The following is a 21,367-nucleotide window of genomic DNA, read 5'->3' as shown; positions in this document are numbered from 1 at the left end:
TCACCAAAAGGACAGAGCAGGGACCATCTTGTCCAGTAAACACACAAGGAGAATCATTCGTGCCATATGTCCAGCTCAACATGTTCATTTTCATCTGTTTAAAATACAGCCCACACCAATGGTGTAAAAAACATCTTTTCCTTGGATGTGTGTTCTGTGGTTTAGGGCCCTAGCTTTAGCTGAGGTTCTTTGCAAAGCATATCAAGAATATGACTCCTGGAATTACATAATATAAAAGCCATTCTTCCAGAATAGGGTCTGCACAGCATATCCAGTGTGTGAACTCTGAGTCCTGTTTAAGTTAAAGGTCCAATCAGGAAGATGCCTGCTGACAGTTTGTTTCTTTTTTCCATAGATGTCTTCATGTATGAAAGTTTTGAGGTAAGAAGTAGAATTCTGTGACATTTTGCTAAGGTTAAAAGGATATGCTTTGAGTTGTATAGCCTGCCATTCTCAACGCATTCCGTCAGGACAGTGACATTTGCTCAGATGGAATTTGCGCAGATAAAAATATACACGGATGTCAAAGAGTGCTGGCGCGGATCTGTAAGTTAGATGTTTATTCACAGTAATCTTACATCTGCTCAGCAGCCATTAATACACAACAAATGACAAATGACAGAGAGAAGGTTGTGCAGGGGAGGAGCTAAGCCATCAGATCCTATGGGTGATTTTAAGCTTTACAAACTACTGTACTGTTGATCAAATAGCCATGGCAAGGGTTATGCTAAAATGGGATTATTCACAGGTCCTGCAGGTGGACCACAGATGTGTATTTTAATACTGAAGTCCTCTGCCAGCATGTGTCCTACCTGTGTGTTTGAGACAACAGCGTTGGGTTCACAGAGCCCCATGTTGGTTTAAAAAGTCACACTGTAAAATCAAATTGAAGTATGCACTGTTTTGCTAATACATATTTATATAACTTGATATTAAAGATGACTGGTGTCTGATCTGAGTCAGTGCAGTAATTTTTGCAATGCATGATGGGAAGGGAAGAGAAGGAAAAAACCTACCAACCAAACAAAAAAGAAAAAAAGTCAAGTAATCTGAATCCTCCACTTATTGCCTCCCATTTCATTTCTTAAACGTTCTTTGTGTCTTTCATATTTTGAGTGGCTCCATCCATTGCAATTGCAGCTGGTTTTGTATATGTTTGTGTAAATGTGCTGTTTTTTACATTAAAATGAAAAATGCATACACTTTCAAATGAACGTTTCAATAACAGTGTTTATTTAGTTATTTGAACAAGAAGTTTGGTCCCCCCCCAAAATGAAAGTGTAAAATTTTTAAACTGTGCAGTTATTTCAAAACGATGTCAGAAAAATGTACAATGCCAAACAAACATGATAACCAAATGTGTCTCAAAAGAGTCACACAGTGCATAGGGTAATGGATACAAACAGTCCCACTCCAATTGTGTCAATCAAAACCTTTTTTCAGGGGATATATTTGACCTTTTGAAATTTGTCCAGTTCTTAAAAGAAAAAAAACCCTTAGGAACAGGAGCTCCCAGCATCTGTACCAGCTGTATTAGTGAACATGGCCCCACCCCAAAGGAACTCTTACAAACATCAGTTCCCACTGGAATTCTCTGTCTTTTTGCTCAAATGTCAGTTGGTTGTGCCAAATGACCTATGAGTGCATAGATTCAGTGTCACTTTGGGGCCAAATATTTTCACCATTGCATCTGAGTCCGCTGGAATATCTTTAATACATTCTGGCTTGGTCAAAATCCTGACAAATAGAAAAAATGGTCACGCAAACAACAGTGAGTAGAGTACCACTTTCCACTTTGACAGTTTTGGGGTTTTTTAGAGGTTACATTTAGAGCAAAAGCATGTTTTCATCTATAAGCTCAGAGGCAAACAAAAAGCTAAAAAGTACCAAATGCATTCGGTTTTCCCCTAATGTCCCACACAGTTAGGCTCCTGGCAGATGTTGGAAGAGAGTTGGGTATACAGTGTCCGGCTGAACTTCGGCATTATTTGGAAAAGCTGAAGCATTATTTGTAAAAGCTGAAGCGTTATTTGTAGTTTTGACGTGTGGTATTGAGAGGCACAAATATAAAAGTCTGAGGAGCAGACTCACATTGCACTGAATAGAGGGAGAAAAAAAATCCACAGTAAAGAAAATGAGTGGTTAGGGTTCTACAGTCCCCCAAGACGGAGAACAGGGAAGATCATTTCAGCCTCTTTACTGGAATGTAATGGAATTATTTTCAAATCGTCCACTGCAATCAGTCCTCGTTCTCCTCCTCATCGTCGGAATAACAACGGTTCCTCTTGATGAGGTCTTCTACAGAGGCATCATGCTCCTCTGTCCCCTCCCCGTCCAGACTGGCCATGTCTGAGGCCACGTTCTGTTCAGATTCTGGTATGGGAGAGGAAGGTGGTGAGGTCGCTCGGCATCCAGGAGAGGCCTGCTGATCCTCCTCTTCCTCCTGCTCTTCCTCTTCCTCCTGCTCTTCCTCTTCCTCCTGCTCTTCCCTCTCGGTCTCGTTTTCCTCAAGCATGTCTTCCTCTGCTGGCCCTTCTTCCTGCCTTCTCCTTGCATTTTCCTTTTCCTCTTCCTTTTCTTCATCTACATCTTCCTCTTCCTCAACTGAAAAGTCATCAGCAGATGGAGTCTTGTCCTTGTTTGGGGTTTGTGGGGTTACGTTTTCCATCTCTGTGGTGTCAGGTTTTAGGGGCTGTATGGTGTCGGGTTGCAGGGTGGGAGCGGAGACAGAGCTGCTGATGCAGAAGGGTTTGCTACGGTCCTTAAGCGACGAGGAACGCCGTAGGCTGGACAGCTCAGAGTGTTCCGGGCTGGGCACTGGCCTCTCACTCTCCGGTGGCCACTTGGGCCGGACGGGCCGGACGCTGGGGTATCCCTCGGCAGCTGGACTGGTCCCCTGTGAACTGGCACTCCCATCTGTCTTGGGGGGCCAGGTGATTTTCAGCCTGCCCGTCTCTACAGGCTTCTCCAGCATTTCCTGAGAGGACTCAACTGGGCTTTGCAGAGAGGAGGTCACCACGTTGACCTTCGCCAGAGACTCCTCTACCGTGGGGCTGCTCACCTTCTCTGTCGGCATCTCCTTCACCTGCTCCTCCGCCTCCTCCCCCCGGGGCTCCCACAGCTCTTTGTGTGGGCGGTGGCCAAAGCCCTCGTCGTAGTTGCCCTTTGCCTTGAACAGCTGACAGAAGTGAGGCTTACAGTAGACACTGTTGTGCAAAGAGGCATAGTTCGCAAGGCTGTAAAACAGAGTAAAAGATAAATAGATTGAGAAATGCCACAGCAGACAAAAGGAATAAAACAGAGATAAGGACATATTCAGAATGATTTAATGAGATCAGATCCAAATTTTCATAATCACTGGTCATGTCAGGTCCACATTTCACATTAAGACATTAAGAGCTTTGCCCAGCTTTCACCAAAGGTTCACATCACTGTGTGTGTGTGTGTATGTGTGTGTGTGTGTGTGTGTGTGTATGTGTGTGGTTTGTTGAAGGACTAAGGGGGAAGAGAATGTGAAGTGTAATGTGTAAAGTGTGAAATTTGTTTTACCAACCTCAGTTTAGTGTTGCAGTGAGTACAGCGGAAACAGGTGTTGTGATAGATCTGCTGGTTGGCCACCAGTCGCTCCAGAGGGTATACAGTCTTCAGGCAGGCCACACAGGTCTCCCGCATGGGCGGGCAGAATTTCTACACACACCAACACACACGGCTCAGTGAGAGACCTCAATCACATTCCATGTAAAGGAGGGCGTTATCCGCAGACCCACTATTTGGAATTCAGGGTCTGTATAAACTGATATTTAAATTATGTGCTTGACTTTTGAGGGCCCACTACAAAAGGGGAGAAGAGATTCACACTATTTTGCAGGATACTCACCCTTACGGCTTTTGGCTGGGTTTGATTAGACACAGGACTATTCGCACTGGAACCTGATGAGAGAGACCACAATCAAAACTGGGCAATGACACAGCATGGACACCAGAGGGAGCCAAACACCGTAAACGGCTCTCTGCAATGTGCCAGTATTGCTGTATTAATGTACAACAGGAACAAGCAATACTGCACTATATTCAAGCCACTATCACAAACAGTTGATCAACTTCCTAAGGAGACTCTGAACATTAGAAAGGGGTAACATTAGCTTTAAACTAGAATCAAAAGCTTGCCCAAAGGTAGGCCTACAGATGGAGAACAGCCCACACCAGATTTACAACCTGAAACCTCTGAAAAGTTATTCTCTTTGAACAGAAGAGCACAAACATCACATCACTGCTTTCAGTTGTTTAAACATTCCCAACTGTCTTGTGTTTCTGTCATTTCCATCCATTCCAATACAATTAAAAACACATTTATCCAAACACTCTAAATACATTCAACTAAATCTAAAGTATACTAAGAATACACACACACTTCCACCACACTTAATGTGTCTTTCCGCTGAGGCCTGACCATCTCATGCAATAAGTGTGAGGAACTGAGGAATGTGTGTAATATGAGTAAAGCTCACCATTACTGTCTGTGGATAAGGCCTTCCTGTTTTGGCCTGCAGTGGTCTGAGTCTGCACCATCCAGAGAGAGAGAGAGAGAGAGAGAGAGAGAGAGAGAGAGAAACAGTAAGTAAGGGTACTGCCCAGTAGCTACCCACACAGGTAGAGTGGGTGATAGCACACATAGGGTTGGATAGAGTAGACATACTTAAACACAGGATTACAGTGCTCACAGGTAGAGTGGGTGATGGCACACATAGGGTTGGATAGAGTAGACATACTTAAACACAGGATTACAGTGCTCACAGGTAGAGTGGGTGATGGCACACATAGGGTTGGATAGAGTAGACATACTTAAACACAGGATTACAGTGCTCACAGGTAGAGTGGGTGATGGCACACATAGGGTTGGATAGAGTAGACATACTTAAACACAGGATTACAGTGCTCACAGGTAGAGTGGGTGATAGCACACATAGGGTTGGATAGAGTAGACATACTTAAACACAGGATTACAGTGCTCACAGGTAGAGTGGGTGATGGCACACATAGGGTTGGATAGAGTAGACATACTTAAACACAGGATTACAGTGCTCACAGGTAGAGTGGGTGATGGCACACATAGGGTTGGATAGAGTAGACATACTTAAACACAGGATTACAGTGCTCACAGGTAGAGTGGGTGATCGCACACATAGGGTTAGATAGAGTAGACATACTTAAACACAGGATTACAGTGCTCACAGGTAGAGTGGGTGATAGCACACATAGGGTTGGATAGAGTAGACATACTTAAACACAGGATTACAGTGCTCACAGGTAGAGTGGGTGATGGCACACATAGGGTTGGATAGAGTAGACATACTTAAACACAGGATTACAGTGCTCACAGGTAGAGTGGGTGATAGCACACATAGGGTTGGATAGAGTAGACATACTTAAACACAGGATTACAGTGCTCACAGGTAGAGTGGGTGATAGCACACATAGGGTTGGATAGAGTAGACATACTTAAACACAGGATTACAGTGCTCACAGGTAGAGTGGGTGATCGCACACATAGGGTTAGATAGAGTAGACATACTTAAACACAGGATTACAGTGCTCACAGGTAGAGTGGGTGATAGCACACATAGGGTTGGATAGAGTAGACATACTTAAACACAGGATTACAGTGCTCACAGGTAGAGTGGGTGATGGCACACATAGGGTTGGATAGAGTAGACATACTTAAACACAGGATTACAGTGCTCACAGGTAGAGTGGGTGATGGCACACATAGGGTTGGATAGAGTAGACATACTTAAACACAGGATTACAGTGCTCACCCCTGTGATATAAAGCACATACCGTGTCCACTGACTCTGGAGGCACGTTCTCCTTCTGCTTCAGACTGTAGCTACGCAGCTCTGACTCAACTGATTCACTCTGAGAGAGGGAGGGGGGGGGGGGGGGGGGGGGCAATGCAAATTTGTGAGGTCATTTTGAGCAAATTTGCTTACAGGCTAGAATCACCTTTCTATCTCTTTTAATCCTTTTAAATCTTAATTATCATGATTTCATTTTGAGTCACTAAAACTACTGTGTTTTGCAGCAATAGGTGTTTGGAGAACAGGAGATGAGGTAGGACACTCACAGAACTCACTGAGGGAGAATCCAGTTTGGATACAGCCGCCTGATACAAGGCCATTCTGTTCTTCAACGGGATGGTCTCCACCACTTTGTCTGCTCCATCAGGCCCTCCAGAGAGAGAGAGAGAGAGAGAAAAGATAAGATAACAAGTCAAGTCAGAGAAGCCTCTGCCAAACTAAATGATACATAGCACAATGCACACTCTGTGTTTCCGAGACAGAGAGAGAAAGAGAGGGACAGAGACAGAGACAGAGAGAGTGAGAGAGCTATAAGGTCAAACAGGGTAAAAGAAAAAGGCTTTTCCCATCCCCTGAATCCTGAATGTGAGTGGTCAGCTAAACACTAAGCCTCAACATTTCTTTCCTTCTCTCACTACTGAAATACTGATAGCATGGCCAGAAAAGAACACGAGACCATTTCATATCATTCTTTTGATGACAAAAGACAGAGAATGTGTAATTTCACATTGTCAGTCGATGTGCTGTTTTGTTTTCAGATTCATACTCACTGGCACATAGCTCATTGTTATATTTAACCTTACAATGTTTTAAAGCAGTTCGGCAGGTCTGGGCCAGTGTGGAGCAGTTCTAGACCAGTTTTGAAACAGTTTTGGAGTGGTTTTGGAGCAGTGTGGAGCAGTACCTTTATCATCAACATCCATGTTCTCAGAGGAGACACTCCCTCCAGACTTGAGAGGCTCCCTAGACACCTGAGCACAGAGAGATAGATCGACATCAGAAACAGACAGACATCTCAAACAGATCCATGACTTACTGCTGAATGTGGACAGAAGAACACAGTCAGTGATAAAATCCTGTTGTCTTTGAAGAGCAGCGTCTTTATGTTTTAGAGACTGCCATGTATTTTAGGGGATATTAGCAAAGATTGTCAAGGCAGTTGGCACTGTGGATAGGTTGAACAAAACTTGAGATTCTGTAGTCAAAAAGTCTCCTTATATAGACACTAAAGATGACAAGATGATGACAAAGATGACATCTCAAACAATCTGCCATTCTTTGATAAGACATGGCTGACTTGACAGAACCTTCCAGATGCACACCAGCGCCACAAAACACATGCGGCCCTCTGACCTGTGCCTCAGAGTCTACCCCCCTGTGGGAATAATCTCCTAATGAGCTCACACACACAGAGTCTGTGGCAGACACCAGCACCGTCTGGCCATGGCACATACACATACAAGCACACACACATAAGCACACGCTCTCACACACACACATACATGAGCTCACAAACACACACACATAGAGTACACACACACACACAGTCACCACACATACAAACACTCACACACCCGCTCCATGGTCATCACAGCCCCACACACACACACACAAAACACCACACCCATGGAAATTCCACTTAAACCAACACTGATACTATATGCAGGACTGTGGAGTCAGAGCATAGCGAGCTGTACCAGGTGAGAAAACATGAGTATTACACCACTGCACACATATTCCTCACATACAGCAATACAACAAAAAGAGAAGAAAAGACAGTAATGTAATGGGTCAACGTAACAACAAATACTTAAAGAAATAAATAATGAATCCTCACAAACTAAATCAGTTTTTCACTGACAGAGAACAAAACTTACCAAAATCGCAAATAGTCGATGAGCCTAACTCTAAGTAAAAAGGCATTCAGTCTTTTGAATGCCTTTTTAAGTGTAGGGTTAGAATAGGCATTAATAAGGTATTAAAAGATGCCCTTTGGAGCCCTGTTTATGGCTTACCTATTCAGAGAGCCCCAGAACTCTGTCCAGTGTGATTCCTTAGACCTAAAGAGCACAGTGTGCCTTGTCTGAGCTACCCAGCGATCAGCTCTGAGATTAACCACGAGGAGGATGGCAGTGTTGTCGGTAGGAGTGGGGGAGGGGGCAGGGAACGGGGACAGAGCAGCTGGTACAATCTTTAAATATGGGGGGGTAGGGGTAGAGTGAAGGGGTGCAACTGTTCTTTTCTAACCCACGGTGGATTAGCCATCAAAAGCCAGCGGAGCAAAGGGGAGCCAGGCCCTGGCCAACCCACCACCGAGCATCTGCAGACTGGCGTGATGACTGGGGGGTAAACAAGTTATAGGAGGAGAGGCACAGACTGCACTACAAACAGTAATGAGCGGCACACAGACAAAAGGAGAACTTTTACAGCGCTGCCATGCACAGAGAGCACAGCTCAGAGTCTGCACAGTTACAGACAGACAGAGTGGGCATCATTCTCAACACTGCGATTTAAAAAGCTTTATCAAAGCTTTAAGTCCTGGAAGAGAACATCCAAACCAATTAAACATCATTGGCACAATATGAGAAAACATCCAAACTGATTAAACAGCACTGAAACAACCACTGAGGATAATGGTGTGTCACAGTGTTGCATCCAGATGAAAAGACACTTGCACACTTCAGTATTTTTTTTTCTTTTCAGTTTTTTAACCTCTCCATCTGATATTTACCTCTACATAGAGACTCACTCATTTTCTTTCACCAGGAGGCAAAGGGCAGAAAGGTCAGGGAGATGGGAGAAGTTAGAGAGATGACTTCATTTCACCCACTCTCTCTCTCTCTCTGATGAGATGTTTAGGGCCCGGGGCTGAAGGCCGGTCTTTGATGGGAACACAGAGCTATCTCAGAGGGCTCTTTAGTCCTGCTCTTGTCATGTGCAAGTCTATCTCATGACCTTTCCTTTAGGGGAGAAGACACCAAACACAAGCCCCCTCACATAGTTAGGTACAGAACAACCAAAGCTCATGTCTGAGAGAGTGAGAGTCAGATGATGGGCAGATGGAGTGAGAACATGCTCAGGCAAAAGGCCAGAGTCTTCTCTGATCTCACATGAAACCTGGGTCTAAAAACCATCCTCTGGCCATGGGAGGAAACCGGGTCTTGAGTTCGAGGTGTCGATTTGAAAATTATTAGTTAGCGATCTGGAAAAGAAGCGCAAAGGAATGGTACAGAATCCAAAATTGGTCCTGAGTGAACAAGCATGAAGCCAGAGTTTTCTCTGTTTTCTCTGACCGAAAGCACAAAAAGGAAGGAAAGGGATTCAACCTTCAATCTTTTTGGTCTCTTTGCATTCTGTCCAGTTCTTTTCCTTTTTGCATCTCAGTCTTTTTCTTTTTTTTCTTTCTTTCTTTCTTTCTGTCTCTCATTTCCAGATGAACTTCTGGGCATGAGGTCTCTTATCGTGAGGACTACACAAAAAGTCATTGTCTCTATGGTAATGCCTGGAGTTTATTTTTATTGGGAACACATTTTTTTGAATGCCAGGAGAAACAAGATTTAAAAGCATGAAGAAGAATAAAGGAATGGCATATCAAATCAAATTCCTCGGGATAAATGAACAAGAACGTTGGTTTCCTGACTTCTGTACACTTACAGTAAACATTCTTATGCAACAGCCGTAAAACAGAGAACCAGTAAAATGGCACTAAGGCTTTCAAGGCCAGCAAAGAGAGCAGAAAAGCTGGAGTTGAATGTAAAAGGTTTCCTGTGAGAGGACAGTATAGCCCAGGGCAGGTAAACAGTGAGTTGGAGACGAGCACATGACATGTGCTGTGAGCCTGAGCAGAGAACATGTGATTCACTGCCTGACTGATCTCAGCCTGAGCTCATGTCCACACAACACAAACTGACATTCATCAGTCTGCTTAGAGCAGTCCGCTCAACTGCACTCAACACACACACACACACACACACACACAAAAACCCCACATCACTGACCAAGTTAAAAAACTGACAAAAACAACATGACCAATGACCTCTTACAAGCTGATTTACAACAGATGTTACATTTTGCAATTTACCTGGTAATTTACTTAGTAAATGAACAATAACTGTTACAAAACTGTTTGTTAAGAGCTTTATAGCTCATTGTAAAACTATATCCAAACTCTTCAGGCACTGTGGGTATGCTTACCTTGTTCTGTGTGCTGTCCCCTTTCTCAAACATCATCTTCAGACTGTTGAGGGGCACACTCGACTTCTCGATGGTCACACTGGTTCCTCCTGGAGCTTCAGGGCCGTCCACCTCCATCTCTTCTCTCTTCTCCATCTCTGGCTCTCCGTTGCAGACAGTGTGAGGTGCGGTCTCTGCGGGCAGGGCTGGGATGTCTGGAGACTTTGCCTGGTTGTTTGGCAGTGTTTCTGAAGGCTGAAACGTGGTGCTGAGGTGCCGTGCTGGGACGTGGTCTGCCAGCTCAGGAACAGGTCTGCAGGTCAGAGTGGGATCTGTGGACGTCTGTGGTCCGTCAGAAGTCTCGACCCTTTCTGGATGCTTCTCCTGAACTCTGGGTTTTGGTTTGGGATCCGACGCAGGAGGAGATGAGATTGACGGCTGCTCCCAACGCTTCTTCAGCACACTCAGGTTGCCATGGCACACAGAAGACGGGATGTTCTCCACAGCCTGTATAGGAGAGAGGTTCTTCTCAACAAGTCATCTCTGACAAAAAGAAGCCAACGATGGGAACCCTACTTTCTCTAAGATTCTCTAATATTTTGGATTGCGTTTCTACATTCTATAGTCTAAATAGATAAACAGTATATTCTATTCTTTAAATTATAGCAGATACTAAGAATTAATACTGTAATTCTAAGTTGTTGTGGTATGACTCAACACTTAAAACCATTAATTAAAGCTTTGGAGACAAAGCTTTCGCTGTTTGTTTTTTTTTTAAACTACAACGCAGAGTCAAAAGAGTGATTCGTAGTCACGCTGCTGAAAGAGTACTTTTACAGAGCATATGGAACAGATGAGCTGTTACTGGATTAGCCCAAATATTCGGGTGAAGGAAACAGAGCAAAGCATTTCATGAAGGATCAGCGCCTCAGTGTCTCCGCATAGGAAATGAAAGTTGAATTATCTGTGATCTAACAATGATAGGCATCGTACTTATGAGTCAGCAAGGGGGTTTCTGAGGAACTGAAAGGACCAGCGGACAATGAAACACATCTGAGTAAGACAATCATACTCTAATCTGAGGCACTACACTATGTTAGCCATCCACACCAGTGGAATAATTCACAACGGCACATTTTTCAGCCCTGATTCATTCATAAATCACTCAAACCACGTTTTCAGAATGAAACAAAAAGAACAGAAAAGGGACAAAGATGAAAGAGAAATGTAAACACAGCAGATGATAGCTTTAGCTGTAGTTCCAATGAATGGTTTAGAAGTTCCTTCGATAAAAATAAAAAGCAGTACTTCTGTGAGTGTTCAGAGTACTTAAGAAACATTTGGAGAGAAACAAGAGAAGGCCAAGAGAGGAGGAAAAAGCTTTAGAAACCTGCCAACTTGTAGGCGCTGCTCCTTCGCTCTGAGTCGGCTGGAAATGAAAGAAATGCTGTCCCAGATGTGAGTCTTTAGAAAAAATCTGCATGAGGGAACTAGCCCACCCCCCCTAACGAAAGGAGACGAAAACTAGGAAAAGGAAGGGGAGAGGGAGAGAGAGAGACACACACACACACACACACACACACAGTGGAAAAAAGGGAATGGACAGAAAGTCAGGAGGGGGGAAACAAGGGAGATTCTGTTCCACTTTGTGGTCTTTTAAGAGTGATCAGACTTTATTTTGTTGAGTATTTTGACATGTTCTGAGTGACTGTAAAAACCCATCAGTAATCAGCTGCCACAGTTTAGCTGTGGTATGGACAAACAGAATAATATTCTTCGGTAGCTGTGAGGACCCAACTTGATTACTCATCCATAATCAACACAATACAATCTAAAATATCTCAGTTGAATTAGCCATCCTCTACTCTCCTGATATCTGCCTTTGAGATTCAAATGCTGCAGACTGTCTACAGCTGAATACAACAAACTCCTTGGTTCCAGAAAAAAACATTAAAAAAAAACCCCAAAAAAACGAGCACATATGTATGCACACACGCGGGCACAACACACACACACACACACACACACTCATTATGTTCAGATGTTCCTGCAATCCCTCACTGATCTTGGGAATGGTAACTGCTGTTTTGTGTATCTGCCTTTTCACACACCGGTCTTATTTCTGCAAGCATCGGAATGATGAAGTAATCCTCACAGCGTCAGTGCAGCAGGCCCTGGTTCATCACTTTAAACATAAACTGCTGATTTCTCATCGGTCACTCACGTGAACGGGCCCAGTCGCAGCACTATGCCTTCAGACAGGACAACAGTACGTCTCTCATTTGCCACATACTTCTCCCTCAAATCCTGTCCACACAGCTCCTGTAAACTCACGTTTACAAAAAAAACCTCTACGCAACTGCCACTGCTGCAGCTAGAGCATTTCACCTCAAATCCACTTCAGACTCAGCCAACATCTCAGTTCTCTCACATGTTTGCAGGCCTAGCGTCTCACGTTAACCTAGGTGCCTACCTATTTGCACTGGCAAATCCTCCACTGTCTCAGAAAACCCAGCACCGCGCTGAGTGTCTTCTCTGGCCAAACCATAATAGACACTGATATATCTTCCTTCATACTTCCCACTGTGTTCTTCCTGTTTTTCTCACAGTACACGTTTATCATGCTCTGGACACTGTCACACGGTGAGGTGTGAGGCTAGTGGAGCAGTTATGTAAAAACTAGAGAGGAATTAACTGCAGATTAAGGATTCTAAATAGGGATTAAGATGACTAGCCACCAACCACAAAGTGTGTCCAGGAATACTCCAGCATGGGAGTATCTGTCTGTCTGTCTGTGTGTGTGTGTGTGTGTGTGTGTGAGTGGGTGGGTGCACAATGAAAGAGCTTTAAAAGTACCTACGTGTTAGAATATCAGAACAGCTAAACAGAAACAGGAAAAAGAATGGTATCTGATATCTGTTGCGACACATTGCTGAGAGACACATTCTGTACAGTAAAAGCATAAGAGAGTGCAGCATTTGTGAGGCAGGAACAAGGAAACAAGGAAAAGAAACTATTATATCTGTAAAACACTTACTTTCTTCTTGTCTGAGTTGGTCTGCTCTGCAGCCTTTTGGTACCTGAGTTAAGAAAAACATATGAAAAGGACAGGAATTATTAAAACAGGGTAAAAGACAGTGCACTGTTAAATATTTCTCCAGACCCATCCTGGAGTTAAAGGGGCTTCTTTGTGTGTATGCAGACCCTCAGGGAGTCAGCTTAAAAAAAGCTATCCAGTGTAAATCAGGAGTGACATCCACCACAGAATAACAGCACCCTCTGGTGGTATACAAGTGCAACATGCAAAACAGAACCACAACTTGACATCTCACAGACCCTTTAATACTTCTAACCCAACATTACAAAGAAGATTGTTTAGACTTTGACTTTCAAACCTTACAGTAGCGTTATTCTTGACAGTACTGTAGGTGAGTGAAACTGCACCCAGACTTGGCTTCTGTATTTCAGTTTCATTATTTCAAAATGTGATAAAATCATCCAAAGAAAAGTGAAAATGATGTTTAGGGACTTTCAGAAAAATCCCAACTCTGTGAACAGTCATTCATCGGTTAAAGAAAATTCCCCAGACAAACTTCTGTGCAACAACTGGAGAAACAAGTTTGTAGGTTTTCGATTTGAAAAGTATACCGTGAACATGTCAGGTCTAATTCTAGGTTAGCTGGCCAGATAAATAGACGGAGGAAATGTCTATGATGGAAAAAAAAAAGAAAAAAATGACACACCTATTAGAGGCGCATCATTTAGAAACAACCCTGTGACCTCAGAGCAGTTTGACACACTTGGCTATAAAACCACAGAACAAGAGAAAAGTGGAAAATTGGAAGATTCTGAATTTTAGTTACGACTGCTTCTCACTGCCTTATCCAGTTGGCAGACTAAAACATCCAGACTCATGATAAATATGACAGGGCTTTGGACACAGAAGGCTGTAAGAGTCATCAGAAACGGAGATAGGAAAGACTGATCATGTTGGAACACTGTGGCTGGAGAAACCATTCCATAACACAGTAAACACGTCGACACACACTGGACGTCAGTGCCTTGTGTCTCTTATATTGGCCTGAATGCTTAAGTTTTGGGATTAGTCCTAAGTCTGGGTGTGTGGATCAGACAGGAGAGTCTACCTCCCACAGTGGTATTCAAAGTATTACACATGGACTTGAAGACAATAAATAATTAAGAGAGCTAACTAATTCAAAAACAAAACAAAACAAAAAAAGAGTATGGAACAAAAGCAGAAATTCATCGTGTGAGACCAAAGTTTAATCCAGAGAAAGAGGACAGTGAAGAACTGCTTGTGCGTGCTGCGACCAAACAGAAAGGAAACGGCATGCCAGTGCTGGAGAGGTGGTACCGGCAAAACACTGACTTACTTGGAGAAGCGTTCAGCGATGGCAGTGCTTTTGCCGCGAGAGCCAACTATGGAGAGTTCTTTGGCCGTGACACGCAGGGACTGGGAGGCCCAGTGTCTTCTACTGAATGAACTAACAGCCATTACTCCTGCTTAAGCACTGCACCTACACAGACAAACAGAGAGACAGACAGACAAACCTCTTTAATCTCACAGAGCAGAGGAGAGCTACACCTTACAACATCATGTGATAACCATGCCACATCAATCAGTGCAATAAAACATCTTCAATTTTCAGCATCAGTACATTCTGCCAGGAAGTACACCAAAAAAACAAAACAAAATCAAACTTAGCTTGAGTGTTATGAAGGGGCAAACTTGTGACAAGACACACAGAATTCATAAACCTGTCAGGTAGGTCCAGGGACAGACAAAGGTGCGTTTCTCCGGTCAGTCTGTTCTCCACAGAATCACTCACGGATGTGACTCAGTGTCAGACAGCTGCTATCCACCTGAGATGTCGTCACATTCTGTTGCACTAAGCTCGCACTTAGAGCTGATAAGCTTGGAGACACGCTGACATAACATCGATAACTCGAATAGATGGGAAGCAAACACCTGTTTCTTGCGAAAGCGTGGAGTTTGTGTAGGCAAGCTGAAACATGAGCACAGCACACCCCCCCTCTTCCCCCATTCCCCACCTACGCACTAACCCAACAAAACAAGCTTTTTCTTAGGAGAGAAGACACAGGGGCCTTTTATACACTCATTATCTGATTCCTCGTATGTCTGAGTAATGTAAGAAATACACAGTGTACCACAGAAAAATGTTGCAATCATTTCTGAATTCACCAACAGGAACTGTTTATCCATTACTGATTTAATCAATTTTGAGCAAGAATTTAAAAAAATCTTACAGCTTTGAGAAAGTCATCTGGTTCTGACTGATGATGTGAGCTCAACAAAGTAATAGACCTACAGCATACAGTGACTCATTGTGGAACACAACCAATAAACTACATTTCCCATCATCAGTAGCACTGCCCAGGGCCTTAGCTGAGTCAGTCATCTAGCTGTGAGTAATGCTTTACTGGGATGCATCTGCAGGGAATGCAGACAGAGTCACTGTAGATACTATCCTTTCTCATGACTCTATGGACTACACACACACACACACACACACACACACACACACACACACAGGAAGTACGGACTCAGCAAATGATTCACTCAGTGTCAAGTCACCAGAAAGACTCGCCTTCAAGTACTTCTCAATGACTTCCTCCTGTTGTCCTGTGAATTTCTGAGGATCTGGCACAAAACGACTGATGTGGGTGGAGATGAAAAGGAAACCACACACACACACATATTCGCTCCCGAAAACAAAAGAGCCAGAGAGCGGAAGCTCTCTTTGGCACTGAAATTGAGTTTGGTCATGAAACAGGATGCTCTGATTCTTCTCTGTATGGAGATGTGTTGCCTCACTCACAGCCTAATGTTGGATTTTGGCCAATCGCTGGCATGTCAGTGAGATGGTTCAATAGTGCATATCAAAGCAAAAGAGCTGAGAAAATCATCAGCAAATTAAAAGATAAAACAATAAAGTGGGACTTTCCAGATGAAGAGTTCAAGCTTCATTGTGATGCGTGTATCCAGTTAATAACGCAGGAAGCTTCCCTGGCTACATGCTGATATGGTAAATGCACTGTAGCTCCCACAGACTTTACTGGAACTATGTCTTTAACAAGCGTTTCTGTCGGGTCACTGGAGCATAAACATAGCACACAGGTCACATCAATACTTCAGCAAGTCCACACAAGCCCCTCCTGTTCTCTCACAGACAGACATGAGCATGTCTCAGCCTTTGGCTGCTTCACCATAATCCCACAATGAAACTGTCGCATTACAGTCTGTGGCTTGTTCCCAAAAAGAAAGTCAGAACAGCACTGGGTTCAGCCATCTCATTCTATTCTAACCCATGCATCTGAATGATAAAGTATGACTATGGCAAGAGAATCGTGTTTGATCTGAGTCTGCATGTATCTGGACAGGATAGCGCTGATAGGATGGAGTAAATGTTCATTCTGAGGATTAAAAATTAAAACACAGCATAAGATGAATTTTCTGGTCTGGATAATCATGCTTAATTATGTAAATAAACAGGAAAGAAGCACACTGGATGCTGCTAATGAATACTGGTGTAGACCACACAAACACACAACAGAACCACAGTGAGCAGTAGTGATGTAAACCAACGTGAACACACAAACACACAACAGAACCACAGTGAGCAGTAGTGATGTAAACCAACGTGAACACACAAACACACAACAGAACCATAGTGAACAGCAGTGATGCAAACCAATGTAAATACACAAACACACAACAAAACCACACTGGACAAGGGTGACATTATGCCTGCACAATAAAAAAACCACAGGTTGTTTCATAAAGAACAACATTCCATGAAAATCAAATCAAAATGACTGAACCTTACAGCTAATCAAACAAAATCTGTACATTTCAGCCTATGGACTAACACCTTTCCTGGAAAATGCATAAGACACAGTTTAAAAAAAAAAAAATCTCACACACTGAAACACTGGACATAACAGTCCTCCAGTTAAATGTGCTCTGTTCCAGGCAGTCAGCAGGCAGAGAAAAGTACATACCTTAGTAAAGTCGATTGTCGGGGTGTCAGCTGACTCTTCCTCCGCTCGTCGTTTGTTTCACGCTGAAGTTTATCGGCGGTTGTGTGTGCCCTTTTTGCTCTCTGTCTTCCACTGTTGGCTCTCTTTGCCAGTCTGCTGTCTCTCTGTTTGTGCGTGTGTGAATAAAGGAGTGAAAGGGCAGGGAAAACTTCTCTCAGCCAATGGGAATGAAGCTCTCTCACTCTTTTGCTGTACAGGTAAGAGCCCCTCCCAGGTGAGACAGCGATCTGCAGAACATGCACTGAAAGCAAATGAAGTGAGTCAGCGGAGCGAGGTAGGAACTGGGAATCCCACACCATTCCTGGGAATGCAGTTTCCATCATTTCCAAATGACAAACACATCCGTTAAGAGCCACCCCTTCTTCCTCACATAGCAGGAGGAAAGATACTGAAAAACATCAGAGAATTCATCCCAGGTTATTTTCAATTTTGGAGTTTGACCTATATGGAAATAGAGAGCATGTTAGAGAATAAAATAAAGGCTTTATTTTCCAGGAAATTCCTTTCATGATACAGAGCAGATTAGCAGTCTTTACATCTGTCAAGTCCTCAAGCAAAAATAGAGCCGATTTCCCATCTGCTGTTAACACAGCAATTTGTCTTTTAATATCACAGTTAACCTAATGGACCTCAGCAGATAACAGAGACAAATTGTTTTGGCTTTCCCATGCATCATCCTAGCGCTACACTCACTCTGAGAGGGTTAACCTACGGCTGGGGCAGAAACAGAAGGTGAGACGGGTGATTGGTTCGACAGCTGAGAGCTGTCTTAGGCTTAGACGGAGGGAAAACCATCAACAACAAACCCATCACCATAATCCTGCTCACATGGCTCTCTTGTGTGAGGGTGAGCCTGGCATTCCACAACTTAAGCTAGATGTTTTTTTGGCACATAACAACATTTTAACAAGGGATTTACAGGGATATGAAGATCTATTCAGGTCCCTCACAATCTTACAAGGCGTATTACACAGTGCAAAGTCACAGAACACTTTTCCCTGTTGCAAGTTTTTAGCTGTGCAAACAAAGGTTTTATTTTCAGTCCAACTTAAATTCCAATTTATTTTGAATATGAGAAGAGGAGTTGTACTCAGACATTCCTTAATGGCTCTTTGGTTTGAACTTTCTAGAATGGACAGGGCTTAGGGTTAATGGCATGTTAGGGGAAAGAGACTGGGAAATCCCCAGTCAATGCTGTCCTGATCCAACACACAACTTCCACAGAAATTTCTCAGGCCAGTTAGGCACGTGATTTCAACTAACAAGCATCTCCAGGCACACCTGCATAACCACCAAAATATATATTATGGGGTATGTGTGTGTGAGACAGTCATCTTTTCTGTGTGCTATGACACAATAATGCTAGATCACACAGACAAACAACACACTACATTCACTCATGTAATGTACTTAATATGTTCCACAAAGAATCACAGGTGAAACTTTGTTAGAATCTTATGAAATCAGCTCTGTAGAACAGGACAGGGTATTTGATCCTGTTAAGACAAACATTAAAGCAAAAATTACTACATGTCTCTTCCTTCTCCCCCATACCCCACAGTAAAAAAAAAAAAAAAAGCTCATTTCTGGGAAAAGAATCCGCATCTACACAAACAAATAAATGAAACTGATATCAAGTCTAAGCAAACAAGCAAAGGACAGAGAGAGAGAGAGAGAGAGAGAGAGAGAGAGAGAGAGAGAGAGAGAGAGAGAGAGAACATTTTGGCCTGCCTCTGTGTCCTCTGGTTGCATATTTTGGGATAATGCTGACTTCCTGTCTTAAATGAGCATTGTGGAAAACAGTTTGAGTATTCGTAACCTTCATCCCATGACTGAGGGCTCCCACTGTCTAGGAGAAAGACTGGAACCCACACACTGACCAGTAGTAGTCAGAGGACCACAGAATCCCATCTCTAAAACTGGTCTCCATGGCACTGCTAGAATATTAGGGAAAATATCTGTACACAAAGAAAAATATCTTACCTGGACCTGTAGAGACAAAGAAACATACAAGCATTGCACTGTTACACTTTGAATGTAACTAGACTGGGTATACAGACAGAGTATAAAAGATTCCCACAAAAATTGAATTTCTATGGAAAGATATGCGCTTGAGCTTCACTTTGATGTAGAAATGTAGCATTATTGTTTTGTTAATCACGGGAAAAACAAAGAGTTAATTAAGCTGAGTCAAAGAATGGCTGTGAGAAATATACAGTGCCACTGTACCATACAGACAAGAGCTTATTCCCCGTCAGAAGTGCACAGTCATTGTTGTGAAGAGAAGCCTGCCCAGTATATTGCAGACGTTAGTATTCTGCTATCTCGCTAGTCAAAAGTAATTAGTCTCATGTGGACAGTGCAAGCCCGCTCTTGACGTCAGCTCAAGTCATAGCCGACAGTAACTTTGGTCAACTTCAGCAAAAAGGGTGTACCAACTTACTTGAGCGCTTGGTAAATTAAGGCAACCTGGGACCAAAAAAAAAAAAAACCCGAACACAATAAAACTTTAATTTCTTATCGAGTACTTAAAACTTATGGGGGGGGGGGGGGGGCAATATCCACTTAACCGACAGAGCCCATACCATGCCAGTGACAAAGATCATTTAAACGTATATTTTTTATAATAGCATTACCTTCCCAATTAAGCTGAAAATAATAGACAAGACCAATCAACGACGGTCGTGGAGATTTGGAAGAAGGGAAGCAGGAAGGAAGGAAATATAGAGAGATGCATAAAATAATTGACCTCAACAGAACTTAATAGTTTGCAAACAAAAAACAACAGGAACCCTTTGTTGCATCTGTGGTTTACCATTCTAACGCCTTTAACTGACTCTACAAACCAAACTTAAATCTCAAACACAAGAAGGGAAATATTTCACTAAACTGACTTGAAAGAACAGATTAGCTGTAAAACGTCATCTTTTACACACCTCTTACCGAAGATGGAGACTATAATTTTCTTTCTTTTTCCACCTGCCATATAGTTTAAATATAACACGAGGTCGGTTTGTTAGTGGTAGAATTTCATGAGCAAGCAGAATTCCTGTCTGACAGGGCTGCAACCCTTAATTTTCGGATCTCATTGATGGGACTTCACGTGTTGGCCATTTAACTGACATCTTGCTTTTTTGTTTTTACCAGCACATTTCATGACTGTAACGTAACATAGGTTTGCACTCATCCAGTCCTACTTATCTGAAGTACCCTGTTGGTTCATGTCATTTGTTAGCTTAGCTAAATCTGTATCTTTGTCATCACACATTTACCTACCTGTGCTCTTGTTGTTAGTCAATGCACGTTAATTGAAGTGGCAAAGTGTTTGTATGTGTGTGTGTCTCTCTCTGTGTATTTTCAAAGCAAGGTGAAACGGCACTGGTATTCAATCTATTCATACACCCATCCGTGGCAGGTAAAAAACGTTTGACGCTGTTGTGGAATATGTTTGCGTGTCGTTAATTTTTAATATTGTGTTTTAAATGTAGACAATGACTCGAATTTGGTATTTTTTTAAATGTAATTTTAAATTAAATGCCATTTGGCAGCTGTGCCTTCTGAGCTGTGGGTCACAATAGCTACAGACTAGAGACTTAGATGACCTTATTTTGACAGTTGTGAGTAGCCTACGATAATTTCCAAGGTTCATATGTAGTTGTTTATCTTGAAGGAACGTGGTGCTGTCAAGTCAAATCTGAAACAGCTGGCACAGCTGAACAACAAAAAGGCCTTTGAAAGCTGAAAGACTGTTACAGCGGCTCCCCTTCTTTAAACAGATAATATTCAGTGCACACCGATAGTCAAATTGAGCTGACGAGTTCTTTCACAGCTGGTAATGACAGTTTAAGGAGCAGAATAGTATCCAGAGGGTGGCGCAAACTGTACCTGTCATGAACAAACAATGACCTCCACCGACCACACGAGTGGCAAAGAGGGCGTTGATGAGTTGATCAAGGTCATATAGGGTAAAAAAATATTAGTATTCTGCGTTAATTTCTCTCTGTTGGGTCAGTGACCTGGGGGTATTCCAGAAAGCGAGTTTAGTGAAAACTCTGAGTTTGTTAACTCAGAGTAAGTAGTACACCTCTTAATAGAAGAGCCCTATGGCTTCATTCTCCTAGCAAAACAAAGCCATAGGCCTCCTCTAATCCCCTGATGTATTGGCAGCTTTCTGCTGAAAAGTATGCAGTATTACAACATATTTTGGAGTTTCTTATTTAAACGATTAATCAAAGAAAAACTACGAGTTTAAA

At 42.9% G+C, this 21,367-nt stretch overlaps 1 protein-coding gene across 1 annotated transcript; it reads right to left on the bottom strand.

The window, feature by feature from the left end:
* Window positions 1-2,239: 2,239 nt before the first annotated feature.
* Window positions 2,240-14,547, bottom strand: lima1a (LIM domain and actin binding 1a). The gene is made up of 11 exons (XM_030767679.1): window positions 14,426-14,547; window positions 13,069-13,111; window positions 10,053-10,538; window positions 6,763-6,829; window positions 6,125-6,228; window positions 5,839-5,916; window positions 4,509-4,560; window positions 3,878-3,930; window positions 3,554-3,687; window positions 2,660-3,236; window positions 2,240-2,572 (listed from the first exon to the last, which is right to left on the bottom strand). Exons 1-11 carry the CDS (start codon window positions 14,545-14,547, stop codon window positions 2,240-2,242), a joined length of 2,049 nt encoding a protein of 682 aa, XP_030623539.1.
* Window positions 14,548-21,367: the final 6,820 nt, after the last annotated feature.

This window comes from Chanos chanos, chromosome 3 (assembly GCF_902362185.1).
Source record: "Chanos chanos chromosome 3, fChaCha1.1, whole genome shotgun sequence".
Lineage (NCBI taxonomy): Eukaryota > Metazoa > Chordata > Actinopteri > Gonorynchiformes > Chanidae > Chanos > Chanos chanos.
The sequence above is the reverse complement of the archived record's forward strand: the minus strand, read 5'-3'. Positions and strand labels throughout refer to the sequence as shown.